Below are 14,490 nucleotides of genomic sequence, written 5' to 3' on the forward strand. Positions count from 1 at the left end.
GTGGTCTCTTCTCAAATTACAATGATTGGCGCTCCAAATACTGTAAACTATTTAATTTTTTAGAGGACCTAATTTTCGCCTATCGCTTACAATTCGCGAAAATAAGGTCCCGCGAACAATTCCGTTAAAATGTAAACACATTAGAATCTATATTGAGATCTTACCTCGTCGGGAAAATTAGCACCCGCAAATTATTCCAAAACTCCAGCTTTGACCTAATCGCGAAAAATAAGTCGTTTACAGTATTCTCCGGGAAAGTAGACTTATGACATTTTTAAGAGTGTTTCTGTCGGTGACTGCAAATACTGCGGTCTTGGGTTTGTTTGCCTTCACGGCCGGCACCAGTTGGTACGCCGGCCTTGCCTGTCCGAATTTTTCATTTATTTCTTTGCTTTTCCGCGCTTTATCATTTCTTATTTGTTTGATCAGAAGTTCCTTCGTCTGCAAATTTGGATTTTGTACACACACTCACGTATTTCCAAATAAATGCTATAAATTTAGGGCCCCCTTTTGGTATAACATTCCTATATTTTAATCATCGACTTTTTAAGAGTTCAGTGAAACATTTATTGTGTCTTTTCAATTTTCAGATCTTTAATTAAATTAGTTATGTCTGATTCTACCGGGCGGCTACGAAAACGATGAGTGAGGTTGATTTTAAAATTGTATTTTCAATCTTTTTTACAACTAAACGCTGAAGAAAACACATACTAGGAAATATAAAAAACACATGGGCCATCAGAATGTCAGCACATATCAATTAACTCACCGTCGGAGTGCATTCTTGCCTTGAAGTAGGTCATGTGCTTCGTTCCGTCTCTCTAGTTGGCTCACGAGGGCATAGCTTTTGCTTTTTGCTAAAAAATGTTGACACGGAGTGTAGCACAAAAGAAACGCTAGTCGAAACGGTCAAATCGCAACGTGTTTAATTAATCGTAAAGGATGAAGCAATAAAACCAAGAACGCAGTATTTGCCGTCACCAGAGATGCAATGTGCACTGACAAATAAAAGAAATATGTGGCGACATCAATCTTATTTGGTGGCAACTAAAGTGATCAACCACAACGCGACCCCCCAGAAGGCGGCCACACTAACCCATTCACAGACTATCGGCCTTAATGCAGTTCTCGGCCGTTATGTACTATTCAGCCTCAAAGCCACTCCCGGCCCTTCCGCTCCTCTCGGCCGTAATGCACTCTCGGCCGTAATGCGACTCTCGGCCGAAATGACAGTGACCAAAGGGGGGAGGCCCCTTTTGCTCGGAATCTGGTCTGTGTACCCGGACAGAGCCATTGTCCCCCTAGAAGATTTGCCCGTCGCTCCAATTTCAGACAAAGGTTGCTTTCTCCAACCCTTTCACCCCGAAGCTGACAGTGCTGTGCAACCTACGTGCTCGTTGGGCCAGCCACACTTTTTCCACGTGATCACGCTCCTTCGCGCATACCCACGCTCAGAGAATGAGGTCCGGTGATGAGAGGGAGGCGGCTGATTGGTCCGGCAAGCGCGTAGCTTCTACCACAATGTCAGCTTAGGGGTGAAGTGAATAAGTGAGGTCCGGGTGTCGTGTCACGTGCGTTGGGACCCGATGACGCGCTTTTGGGACCGCGGATGTATCACAGTGAAATGGCAGAGAGCTTACGAAGGGGAGGAGGTACGAAATAGTCCGCTGTGTTTTGAAATTTTTCGCACTGAAAGTAGGGGCTTTTGACTTTCTACCTTTTTTCTTTTGGCCCACTGAACGATGTGCTATTAGTAAAATCTCAATCTAAAATGATTTGTCCCAACCCAAAATTCGTTTCATGGGCCCTTTAAGAAAATATGAGATTATGCGAAAAGGTACATAGGCATTATTTAAATAGCTAAAGTTCTCATCTCTTTTCTGGACACAATGTGGAGGGAATTATTTTATTTTCAAAACTGAAATAATCTAATATTATGATAATCACTGTTTTTCACGTCTGAAGAAGTTTGCGAGAAAGTTCAGCTAGCAGGCCTTATTGCCCTATGTTTTCAGAATGAACATCTGTGCGTCTGTCACTTGCCACTTTGGCTACACAACTTTCTTACGTGATATATAAACTGTCTATAATTAATTTACTTATATTACTGGGTACAAATGGCAAAAACATTCAAATTGTGATACAAATAACAAGTTACATAGTCTATAATTTTAAGTTTGGGTAAAGATGTTTCTATAAATTGTTTTGATAAATACTGAACTTAATCTGTCAACCTCTTGGAATTTCCACTTCATGGATATTGCCATCCAAACTTCGAGCCGCTAATAGACGCCAATTATCATAAAGCAGTCTCCCATGAAAGATCCCCTCTCTCACTAGAGCAATAAGCAAGATATATGTTGCTTGTTCGTTGTAAATAAATAACTAAATAAATAAATATATATATGCATACGTTACCTTTTTTGAAAGGTGATTTTGCATCTCTCTAATGGGCAACGTGGGATCAACCCAAAATCCAGCAACTCTCTTGAACCACATTTCATCAAGCTGGAATTTTTATTAATAAGACCATATTGAATATAATCGGAAGGCTTATCTCGAGTCAGGAATTTTATCCTTTTCCTTGTAATTTACAGTACGTATCTCTACCATTTTACGATATTAGAAGCTATAACAGGCGCCATGAGCGAAAGAAAAGAGTGACCATCGTAAAATATGTTGTTTAGTTCGCCATAGTTAAACTAGAAATATACGAACTAAAGTGAAGAGTCGAACTCGTTGGTAAGATTACATCAAATAAAAACAAGCGTACAAGCCCCGCTTGTGCGCTGTTTTTAATATTAAATACAGAACGTTAAAGTAGCGTTATTAAACTATACCTTTTGTTTGTCTTGCTCAAACACAAATGTGAAAAAAAGGTATATTGTCGGACAACTTCTGTTTCCAAATTATTCTTTGGTACGATTGAAATATCTGGTCATCTCAACAAAAGCTTTACTGTAAGTGCGTTTGTAGTAGGGTTCCGGAGTTAATTTAAGGGTTTTTACAAACAGCTCAGAGCCAAAGCAACATAAGATCGAGCCAATTTGTTGCCATCGATATAAACGCGATACGAAATTGGCTCGGCTTTGTTTAGCAGGCGTTTTTTGAACCTAGATCTCTCTGCTCCAGTCAAAATTACTGAACCTCATGTTGTTTCTTCTTTCTTACATTTATAGCCATCGTATCAGCGCTTTCTCTTACCCGCTGCCGACCACGCAGGTAACTATATAAGCGGGCATTCAACCGAACGATTGCTACAATATTAAGGAATAGTGAGCGCTTGAGTCACTGAATGTTCCCAGAGTACCGAATTCCATTCTGTCAGCTTACCGTAAGTCGATCTCCGCAGAATCCACTTCTGATTGGCTGGGCTGGTTAACCCGTGGCGGAAATTATCAGTCGGCCATTTTGAAGATACCCCCCCCCCCCCCTTCCATAAAAAAACTTATATAAAACGTTTTTGCGTTACCACGGCTACGGTGGTTACGCGCGGGTCGGAGCTCTGGGCACCGATGAGTTGGGCCCGAACGGAACGTAAATTTCTTTTCTCTAGAGTTTTTATTTTGTAATATTAAGTAGTTGCTAATATAGTTCGCCAAAGAAGATTGCCAGCTCGTTTGCTCGCACCGGTTGCGCTGGTGCAGCGTTTCAAACTCTACGCCTCAGACGATAAGCCAAACACTTGATTTCGATAGGTTTCGAGGCGAGAGAGAGAGAGAGGAGACAGCGAGGAGCAAGTGACGCACCGCTGGGAACGAAGGAAATAGCTTCAATAAAAACAAAACAGCGTTGCCACCTACCAGAAAGGTGTATTGAAGAGCGCACACGATAACGAACGCTACATTGTATACGCGCTTCGCTTCGACTGCACAGGGAAGCGCCATGTTGGGGATCAGGACCAGTGTTGCCGAATGGTGTGAAATTTCTAACCTAGTGTGGAAAGCTTAACGCCAAGGCGCAAAGGTAAACATAATTTGAATGCTTGTAAAATATGAATTTTTAAAAGCAAACATATCTCTTATTTTACATGCGTTCGAGTTTAGTTCCCCGATGTCCCCTTGAGCAACGTTTGTGAGAAATTTCTAACGATTCGGCAATACTGATCGGGACTCCAGCGCCGCGACTCGGTTCTGAAGAGAAAGGTTGAAAGCTCCGGTGCTCTGGGAACATTCAGTGACTCTAGTGACCACCACTGCCCTGAGGGACATTATTATTTCGTGCGCTCGGCGCCGAAGTAAACGCACGTATTTAAATTACGCAAAGTTTACACCCTGATGTCCGCTGTGTTCTATGAGTGCCTCAACAGAATGGATATTGTTTTGTGCACAAATGCAAAAACAAATTGTCTTGTTAGTGCACAACATAGCATTTCTGTTGACCACGCTCTTCTTGGACTTTTCCGTGGTTCGCAAGCTGCGGTCGGCTAATAATAGTTACTTGGTTATTGTCTAGAAATAGAGACAATGAGGCATTTCAATTTGTGAACCCGCTTATAGGGCTCATCTTTCAAAACAAACTACATTAAAAGTAGTTGATTCCGTTCAGTAGCAAAGTCTGCATCAAAGTCTGTTATCCCCAGCTTGCTACATTTATTACATGCCTAGTCGATGTTATGGTCTTAACGTGTGTCACGACGACGGCAGCTCGCATTTGCGTAATTCGTGATCATCCTGGCAACGTTGGCATTTGTTCAGGAACCAACGTGGAGCACGTTGGTTCCTGACCGGCGAATTTTGATTGTGTACAATTGTGACTCGCGAAATGGCGAAAAAGCGAAACGGCGAAATCGCGAATAACAAACAGCCAGGGGAAAACCAGCAGAGCCCACGGCTATGGCGCAGTAGGGAAGCTGGCGACGAAGTACGCATAAAGTGCGACAGAAGCAGGAGGTGGGCCTTCCTGGAAGAAAGCCGTTACAAGGATGTCTCGGAGGCGGAGGAAGACACAGACCCGTTCATTCGCAACATATGCACGAGGCTGACAGAGCTGGAAAACATGCATGGGATGCGGACAGAGGAGCTGACAGCGCTGGTGAGCTCCCTGACTGAGCAGATCCGACGGTTAGAGGACCATGTGGCGAGTACGGCCAGTGCAGCTACCCCAGAGCTGACACACTCCGGAAGTGGACGGGGGGTTTTGTGTCAGCCAGTGCGATCCGATGGCAATCGTGACGGTGGGGACATGGACTCCCACCGAGGCAATGCCGGAGAAAAGGACCTAGAAGTCCAGCGGAGCAACAGAGAAGAAACGAAGGCACCTGGTGAAACCAGCACTCAACAAGTCAACACAGCGGCAAATGTGGAGCAAGAGAAAGCTGAAGAAAAGACGACAGATGCGGGACAACAGAGCCTAGAAAGTACGCTATCCTCGAGGAGCACGGACGGAGTGCGAACCGACAAACGGAAACACGTGGACGGAGCAGAAGAAAAGGGTGATGCGACAGTGGCTTCCAGCGACCACCCCAGGGTGTGACGCGAGAGGCGATTGTAGTCGGAGACGACAACGTACCCCGTTTCGCACGCGCGCTCGACAGGGAAGTAGGCAATAGCCGACGGCTGGAGGTGCTGTACAACAGGAAGGCAACAGCAGAGGTGGCCGAGAAACTAAATGAAGATTATGAGAGTCAGGCACGAAAGGTACGCCGACTATATGTGCTCCATTTTTGCATCAAGGATTTGCTGCAAAGAAGGAGGCCAGAAGAGATTGTGGACCATCTCAGGAACACATGGTCGAATCAAAGTGACGTCCTAGCCATCTGTGCAGTGCCTGAGGTTGCAACTAGGGGAAAGGCGGTTCAGGCTGCAGCTATGTCACTGAATGTGAAGTTGGGAGACCTCTGCCAAGAGCTGAGGGCAACATACATCAACCTCAGCAAGGACCTGTACCATGAGGACATGACCAGAGATGGACTGCTCTACAGTCAAGAAGGAGGAAGGAAGGTAGCAGACCGCCTAGCCCGGGTGGTAAGTCGTTTTTTAGGTACGCGCAGACGAGGCAGAGGTGTGAAACAAACACAGCGGACCAGTCAACAGAGTCAAGGGAGCTAGCACCAGGAGACAACAACACAAGGCCGGGAGATACCGAACCAGACATTTCACTCCAGCTGGGTACGAACTGCAAAACCGGTACGTCCACAGCGGTGCGCTCCAGGCGACCAAGAAGAGCGGCAAAACGGGGCAACGTCACAGACAGAGAAAACGTGGCCCACCCACCACCGCCCGCAACACCCAGCAGAGCAGAGCTTTCCACAGGCCGACCCTTTCGTAGGGCTCCCGCCTCCACCTCTACTAGAACCCCCTCGCACCCCCAGCAATGGGCGCCCAAGCCACCAGTGCTAGTGCAACGGAGACCCGAGGTAGCTCCTATCCCCCACCTGTTTTCAATGGTGGCACACATGGTAAACTGCCAACTGGGGCATGTCCTGGGTCGCCAATCAGCATAGGGTTTCCCCTCGACACAAGGAGAAAGGGTGATCGACGGATGAAGAGGTCACAGAAGCGAAGACGAAGACGCCGAAACAGAAAGGTGGCGAGAAAAGCAACGAAGGTGACTTTCCTAAATATGCAGGGAGGACGGGGAGAAGGAAAGTGGAACGAGGTCGCAGCCATAATGGACAAAGAAGAAATCTCTATCTTTGGGCTGGCGGAGACTCATCTACGAGGAAAAGAAGGCCCACCCATTTTCCCAGGTCTGGTTTGGGAGGGCTGTAACAGGCAAGGTGAAATGAGGAAAGGAGGTGGAGTTGGAGTCCTCTTCCGAGACAATGAACAATGGGCCAGAACAAAAGTGGAGTGCTGTGAACATATGTGGATGAGGGGCACAGTGAAGGGAACACCTCTAGCAGTTGCAGTGGTGTACTGGTGGACAGGGAAAGGATCGAAGGAGAAGAACAAAGATATGGCCAAGTGCTTGAATGAAGACGTCCAGGAGATGAGGAACCATGGAGATGACATAATTCTCCTGGGGGGCTTTAACGCACATATTGAGGAATTGGACGGTAGGAGGAATGGAAATGGGCAGTACCTACTTGACTTGATAGAGACCAATGACTTGGTACTTGGAAACACACTGAGCACATGTGAGGGAAAGTACACCTGGGTATCCGGAGACCAAAAGTCATGCATCGACTACATCCTCATGTCCCCAATGATAAGTAGAAAACTGGTCAGGGTTGCCATCGACGAGGGGGGTCGGTCAGTGTCGGCAGCGACCACAACAGAATCTTGGCTATCTTCGGAGGACCGAGGACCACAGGCGCTACACAAATCTTGCCAAGGGAGCGAGCTCTACGAGAGAACGAGATTGAAGAGATTGCCCGTAAGCTAGAAAAGGTGGCAAACAGAGACATGACCTATGAGAGCATTGTGAATTGCATTAGCATGGAAATAAAGAAGATGAAGAAAGGCAAGGGCATGTCAACGAGGAGGGAATTAAAAAGATGGTGGCACCCGGAAATCAGACAAGCCATCAACATTCGCCAAGAGGCCTGCAGGTGTCATCGGGCAGTGAGAGAAAGGAAAGTGAAGGAGGAACTTTGGGAGAAGCACAGAGAAGCCAAGCTAAAGTGCAAACAAGTGGTCCAAAGGAGAAGGGCAGTGGGGAGGCATACACTGCAGGACTTAAAGCGAAGCGGAAGAGCAGCACCCAGGAAATTCTGGAGGCATATGAAACGCCTAGGAAGGCCAAGAACAGCATCACAACACCTGAAGAGTCCACTGACCCTGCAAATCGTCAAGGACGAGGAGTGTCTCAGCTTGGTGTCACAGACTGTGGCCAAACTGCTACAGGAGGAGGCACACCTAGGGGACCCACGATATGAAATTACACCTAGCACAGGAGGGTCAGCACAAAGGCAGAGCAACAACACGGGGGAAGGGACCCCGGAAGACTCTGACTTGCTGGAAGAACCATCGAAAGTGGAAATGCACAGAGTCCTTCAGAATATGCAAGCGGGCACAGCCATGGGGCCGGACAGGGTGCTAATGAGCGTCTTAAAGAAAACGGGACCCAAGATGAAGGAAGCCCTACAAGGTGCACTTGGAAATGTCCTACACGGCAGAGACGTACCTAAAGATTGGAGGCACAGGAGAGTGAAGCTCATATATAAGGGAACGGGAGAGAAGACAGACCTGACAAACTGCCGGCCCATTACTGTGACCTCCACTATGTACAGGGTAGGCATGCAAGTCATAAGACGCAGACTGCAAGGCTGGGCAAAGCAGAAACATGTACTGGGCGAGCTCCAGAACGGCTTTAGGAGTGGCCGACAGCTCGAGGACAACCTGTATGTGCTGACCCAAGCAATTGAGATTGTACAACAGGAGGGGAGACACCTATGGGCGGCTTTCTTGGGCATTGAAAAGGCCTATGATTCAATCTCCCGCTCAAGGCTCTGGTGGGAACTGACACAGATTGGAGTGCCAGGTTCAGTACTTGAGCTCCTCCAGGAGCTGTACAGGGACACAACGGTTGTGGTGGAACGGGAGGGCATGAACACGCAACCAATCCCAGTGACAAGAGGCTTACGACAAGGATGCCCCCTTTCCCCTCTCCTGTTCATGTTATATGTATCTAGATGGGAGGCAGAACTGGAGGAGTGTGGGAGAGGCCTAAACCTGTCCTACATGGAAAATGGGCAAGTGGTACGTGGGACAACATCTTCCAGGACTGTTTTATGCGGATGATCTGGTGCTGACAGCGGGCACCAGTGAAGAGATGCAACATCTGCTGGACATATGCACAAAACAAGGGGACCGACTGGGCCTAAAGTTCAGCTCCCGTAAGTGCAAAGTGCTGAAGTGGGGGCCTACTGAGAATGTAGAGGTGGCTTTGAACACACCGCTTGTACGCTTGTACTGCAGGGGGAGACTGTGCAGTGTGTCACAGACTACAAGTACTTGGGTGTACACCTGTCCACGGGTAGGAACTACATCCAAGCACACAAATCAGCTTTCCGGGCGAAGGCCATGAGGGGAAAGGGAGTGCTGGCAGCAACGTCCATGTGGCCTTTCGCCCGCTACGAGGTTGCTCGTAGCCTGTGGAAGATGGAGATGGTGCCCGGACTGAATTTCGCGAATCCGGTGCTGTGCACGTCGTCCCAGACTCGGGAGTTCCTAGAGGTTCGACAGCGGGAGGCGGGGCGGATGGCACTCGGGGCACACGGGGGGACTCCAAACGAAGGGATGCAGGGGGACCTCGGGTGGTCTGCTTTTGAGTCGAGGGAAGCGGTGGCTAAGCTGGCTTACGAGAGGCGTCTGTGCGGCCTCGGAGAGGAGCGATGGGCCAGGAGGGTGTTTAACTACCTCGTGTACAGGAGTGTAAACACGCGCCTGACCAAACGGCTGGCCAGGCTCGCGGGGAAGTATGAAGTACCACCGACCCTGCTGGACGGCCGGCCGCTCCGAGAGGGGGTTACGGACCTCAAGAAGCACGTGCGGCAGGTCGAGACGCGAAGGTGGACGGAGTCGGCCACACGAAAGTCATCAATGACTGTGTATGCGGCCTCGAAGAGGGCGATCGAGCGGGAGCAGCTGTACGATGACTCCAGGGGCAGCGGCTTGCTTTTGGAGGGACGCACGGGAACCCTCAAGACCAGGCTGTGGAGATCGCGATATGACACTGGGGCCCCAATCACCTGCGTCGCCTGCGGAGCAGCAGAGGAGATAACCGAACATCTGGTGCTGCAGTGCGAGGCCCTCAGCCCGTGCCCCCAGGTGGACCATCTGCCGGACGCGCTGGGCTTCCGGACGGCGGAGCGGGGGGATGACGGCGAGGAACACGTCGAGACTACCAAGCGCCGACTAGAGCAGTGGTGGGAGATTTCCTGGCGGAGCGGGGGGATGACGGCGAGGAACACGTCGAGACTACCAAGCGCCGACTAGAGCAGTGGTGGGAGATTTCCTGGCGGCTGTGGAAGAGGGAGAGGCGAGCTGGGCCGGACGTGCAAGCACAAGCCGGACAACCGATTTTTTCCACCCAAGTCGACCTGCCCCACACCGTGGACCCGACCGAAGCTCTAACAGAACAAGAACTCGGCTAGGCTTGGCTATAAACCAAGCTGAGCAAGTCTTTTTTTTTTTTTTTTCCAGGCCGTCGCCGGTATTTCCAGCGAGCGGCCACCCGTTACAAAGGGGACGCCACAAAATCCAAATCCAAATCTTCCTAAGCTCAATTCGACCTTGAGGTTTTTCTCGGCATTTTCACTTCTGCTTTCGATTCTGCACCCGTGAATCATCCGTACTTCGCCTTAGAAATCTCTGAGGCTCGGACAAGCACCCGCAGACCCTAAACCCCGGACCCGACTGGCGGGCCGGACTCGGGCCCGTATATGAGCGCCCTGTTCAGGCTCGGGTCGGGTTCGGGCTTACATATAACAAGCTGCGTCGGGCTCAAGACGGGACGGGATTTAAGTGTCGAGAACAAACAACCCAGTCTTACTATATCTAGAAGTTTGATATTAGGAACTGTGGTATACCCCCTCATAACATCTGTGACCATGCAAACAGTAGCTGTAAGCGAGCGCAAGTTACAACGCAGAAAATGCCCACTTCGATGCCAAAAATGCTGGCAAACATATGTGGCACGTTCCATTCACTGCAATACATTTAACTCAGTATGTGATTTCTTGTCACGAGCTGAATTTCGATTTCCATTCAACAAAGCTCGTGTTCTAGATTTTATTCGCGGAATTGCAATTCGGGAGCCGACAGCCCGTCAAGCCGTTTCGTGCGGCTCTTTTTTTCTCGGCCTCCAGAGTTGTAAATATAAAATAAGAATGTTATTCTTATTATGTTACTAAATACCAAGCAACGCCAACTAAGCTTTTCTGCATTTACAAATTTCTCTTTTCCTAAAATTAATTTACACGTAAAAGAAATTACTGTGTGCGTACTTGTTTAATTAAATCAGTTTTGAAGTTTCGTATATTAAGCCTGACTTTCTGTATTGACACAATTATTCTAGACATGGCACCCCAATCGAGGTAAAATAGGGCATCGTTTTTGTTGAAACGGGTTATAATGCTAAGCGAAAAAAAAATTGGTTCGCTGTGAATCTTGGCAAGAGGAACGATTATTACGAAGCCGTCGAAAAAGGAAATATTTTTTTTAGCGTCAGGATTCAAACTTTGGGTCTCTTAATTAGCGGTCAGGTATTTTAGTCTTCGCACCTATGATGGCTAAGACAGTGGTACTAACGCAAATTGTTTTGTGTGTTGCTCCGAACAATCGCTGAAAACTAAAAAAGGACCCGCTCTCGTCCACGTGTTCGTCAATCTTCTTCTAAATCGCAATTAACCTGATATCAACATCTTGCTTCATTTTTCTCAGCTTCAGAATCACATCGAATGGGTACCAGGTTGATCACCAATAATTGATTCCTCGCTTTTAATCAGCCTTTTCATTTACGCATTTTCAAGAAATGTTAGGAGCCAGCCAGCCAAAAAGCACTCTTTGTTAAAAAAAAAAAAAAATAGGGGCTTCGGAGCGGATTCGGGTCGGAGTCATGTTCAAAATAGCTCTCGGGATCGAGCAGGGTTCAGGTCGAAATATTGATTGGTCGGGTTGGGTTCGGGCAAACGTCCATTAACCATAGTCGGGCTCGGGCCGGGTTCGGGTCGAGACTTATCAGGCCGGGTTGGGTCGAGTTTTAAAATTCCTTCATGATCTCATCCCTGCTTCATCTATGACGTGCTTCTTCAGCCAGTACCACCTAGCACACAAGGCCTGTGCATGATGTGATCGTTAGTGGATCCCTGACCTGCCTCAAACGGCAGACAAGCTAAAGCTCTACGAGGGCCGCTGCAAACAGGCAGACGCGTCCGTCTTGGCGCTGCCGCGTGCTAGCGTCGTGCTCGTTTGAGATGCTACAGCCACAGCCTCCCGTATACTGGCAAAGCCTGGCAGAACGCCACGAGAAGTGGCCGCCGAAATGGGAAAGATGGAGCAGCAGACAACGGGTGAGAGGCGATTCACGTGACTGGTGCCCTGCTGCGGCGAGACGCCGAAATACACTTCTCCCTTGCGAACAAGTGTGTTTCGGGTTTTCGCCGCTGCAAACGCTGTGCGCTGACGTCCAGGTTCCCCCAAAAATGGCACATTGATGCCCTGTGCTACCAGATCCTCGCGCTCCCAATCTTCAACTGAGCACTCTATGGCTCCGTCGTCGAACTGCCAGGCTTTGTGAGTATAGAGGAGGCTATGCTCCAGCGCGCGCTGGTGGCGTTGCTGGAGCGACCTAGGCGACGCTGCATAGATTCACTAATGATGACGCTTGGGGGGAGTCCTTGTCTTTTAGGTGGTATTGCATCAGAGCACCGTAACTGAAATGTGTGTTCTTCAGACCTGCTACGGGCTTCCTGAGGTCTAGCAGTACGGCGTGCAAGTTCGTCTGATCGGGTGGCCGTGGGCCGGCGCCGGCACAACGGGGTGTCGACTTCAGCCAACAGCTTCTATACAAGTTGAAACTAAAGCAGAGGTGGAGACACGAGCGCGCGGGGACATCAAAACACCGAGCTATGGTTCGAATAATTAGGTGGGAGACGCAAAGCTACCTGCCTTTATCTCTGATCACTCTTCAGACGCGCTCGAACGTCGAACGCGTTCGCTTTCTGACTTTGGGTAGAGACAAAGCCAGCTAGGTTTGAGTCTATCTACCAATCGTTTCAAGCATAATTAGGTCCTTTGATGTCCCCATGCGTTCTAATGTTCTTCTCTTTCTCAGTGCCTAGTCATATATGCTCTGTTCACCCTTAAGCTAAGATAAGAGTGTAAGATACAAGAGCGAGCTAGCCCGCTCTCCTGGATTTCATACTACATAGCGTTTACGCTTGAGCTTGTTCTGCAAACGAATGTCTCAAAGCCGATGCCTTGTGATATGGTGCTTCTAACATTGACTGCACTTTAAGTGAAAGGGGTATATACGTCAAGGATTCTCTTTCAATTGCGGGGCCCCCAGAATTCGCTCGTGGCATTTTTTCGTCATTTGCGTTGCGTGTACGCACGAGGCTCACGAGGCGCCGATGGCCGAGACATTATTAAAGAACGAAGGAAATTATATTTATATAAAACCGCCCTTTTTCAAAGGAATGTCCGATCGATAGCTCAGTTCGTAGAGCGATAGACAGTCGAAAAAAACGGCTGTCATTCATAGGTCGCTGCTTCGAACAGGGAGTTTTTGGGAAGGACGACCATGTTATTTCCCTGGAGGGTTCCCACTAGCAGCTGTTGCTGAAAAATACTTACTTAGCCAAATATAGCTCCATTACAACATCGTTTCTTTCAAACGGGCCCTGGTGGCATGTAAGTTTCTAGAAATGCTCACTGACTAAGCCTCGCGCAAAGGCCCTAAAACAGTTTCGAACTTTTGGCTATCGAATTTGAAAAAGGCATAATTTGCGAACTCTTAGACTGCAATAATATAGTAAAAGTGCAGGCGAGCTGGTGAATGTTAACCATATTAAATAAACCTGAGGCTGGGTCAAAAATGAACATATAAGTCGAAAGACTTATATGTTAATTTCTGTCCCAGTCTCAGGTACATTCAACATGGACTTAGACTGCGTTCATCACACGGATGTAGAGACCCACATCTGCACTCTCAAGCCGTCTTCCAGGCTTCGTAGTGACCGAAGACTTTCAAATTCCTCTCCTCTTTTTGGTCTTTCACTAAATGTATTATCAACCAATCTTTTGCATTACTATTTCTAATCAGCATCAAATTAGTGAGATATATGAAGAACCCCCACACTTTGACGATAACAAATCTTTAAGACTTTTGGGATTTATACTACTTTAAATTATAGTGTGGGTTTAAGGGTGGTTTATTTCTTCCCTCAGAATCGGCGGTTTTCGGTTTTAGTTATACAAAAAAAACGATGGCAGAAACGTAGGATTTTTTAACCGTCGGGGAACATAGGCGTGGTTCGAATGCTTGTTAAACAAAACGGGACAAGGAATGTTGTTACAAAAGAACGAAATGGCCTTGTAGACAGTTCAGTGTGCATCGTGTTCCTGCTTAGCACAATATAAAGTTGCAAAAAGAAGTTTTTTTCCCTGAAGCCAGCATTTTCTAGATTTTGATAAATCGAAGTTGGAGGCTACTTTTCGAAATTTATGGCTAAATATTGAAAACACTGAACCCTAATTATTATAAACAAAATTTTGAATCATATGTATCATCTGACCGCCATTTTGAATCTATGAATCGTCATGCAAGATTTACGCAGAAATGATTATATTTCTAGTTGAGCATGCTTCATAAGCTTCATATTTCGGTAGGTGCAACCCGATACCTAGAGCGTCCTCGACATACAGTGTAGTGGATCTCAAGCTCAACTATACATTGTTGCATGAGCTTAACCAAAGACGATTAATAAAGATCTAGTGGGTAGCCAACACAGCTAGGACACCACACCGCCCTGGTTTTACATTTTTAATTATGTTCACAAAGAAGCCAGGGAAAGAGCAGGGCAGAAATATTTTTCTGAAG

The 14,490-nt window shown here is 47.7% G+C and overlaps 2 protein-coding genes across 2 annotated transcripts in view; one reads left to right on the plus strand and one right to left on the minus strand.

Annotated features, from left to right (window-relative positions):
• The window catches only part of LOC115323868 (neprilysin-11-like), a 138,773-nt gene that overhangs the window by 93,982 nt on the left and 30,301 nt on the right, over positions 1-14,490 (minus strand). The window contains exon 7 of the mRNA XM_029984376.2: positions 2,419-2,508. Coding sequence (XP_029840236.2) covers positions 2,419-2,508 — 90 coding nt within the window. The remainder of the gene's footprint in view (positions 1-2,418; positions 2,509-14,490) is intronic.
• LOC120843395 lies at positions 9,003-10,042 on the plus strand. The gene is made up of 2 exons (XM_040214766.1): positions 9,003-9,782; positions 9,854-10,042. Exons 1-2 carry the CDS (start codon positions 9,003-9,005, stop codon positions 10,040-10,042), a joined length of 969 nt encoding a protein of 322 aa, XP_040070700.1.

This window comes from Ixodes scapularis, unplaced genomic scaffold (assembly GCF_016920785.2).
Source record: "Ixodes scapularis isolate PalLabHiFi unplaced genomic scaffold, ASM1692078v2 PGA_scaffold1__304_contigs__length_218370807, whole genome shotgun sequence".
NCBI lineage: Eukaryota > Metazoa > Arthropoda > Arachnida > Ixodida > Ixodidae > Ixodes > Ixodes scapularis.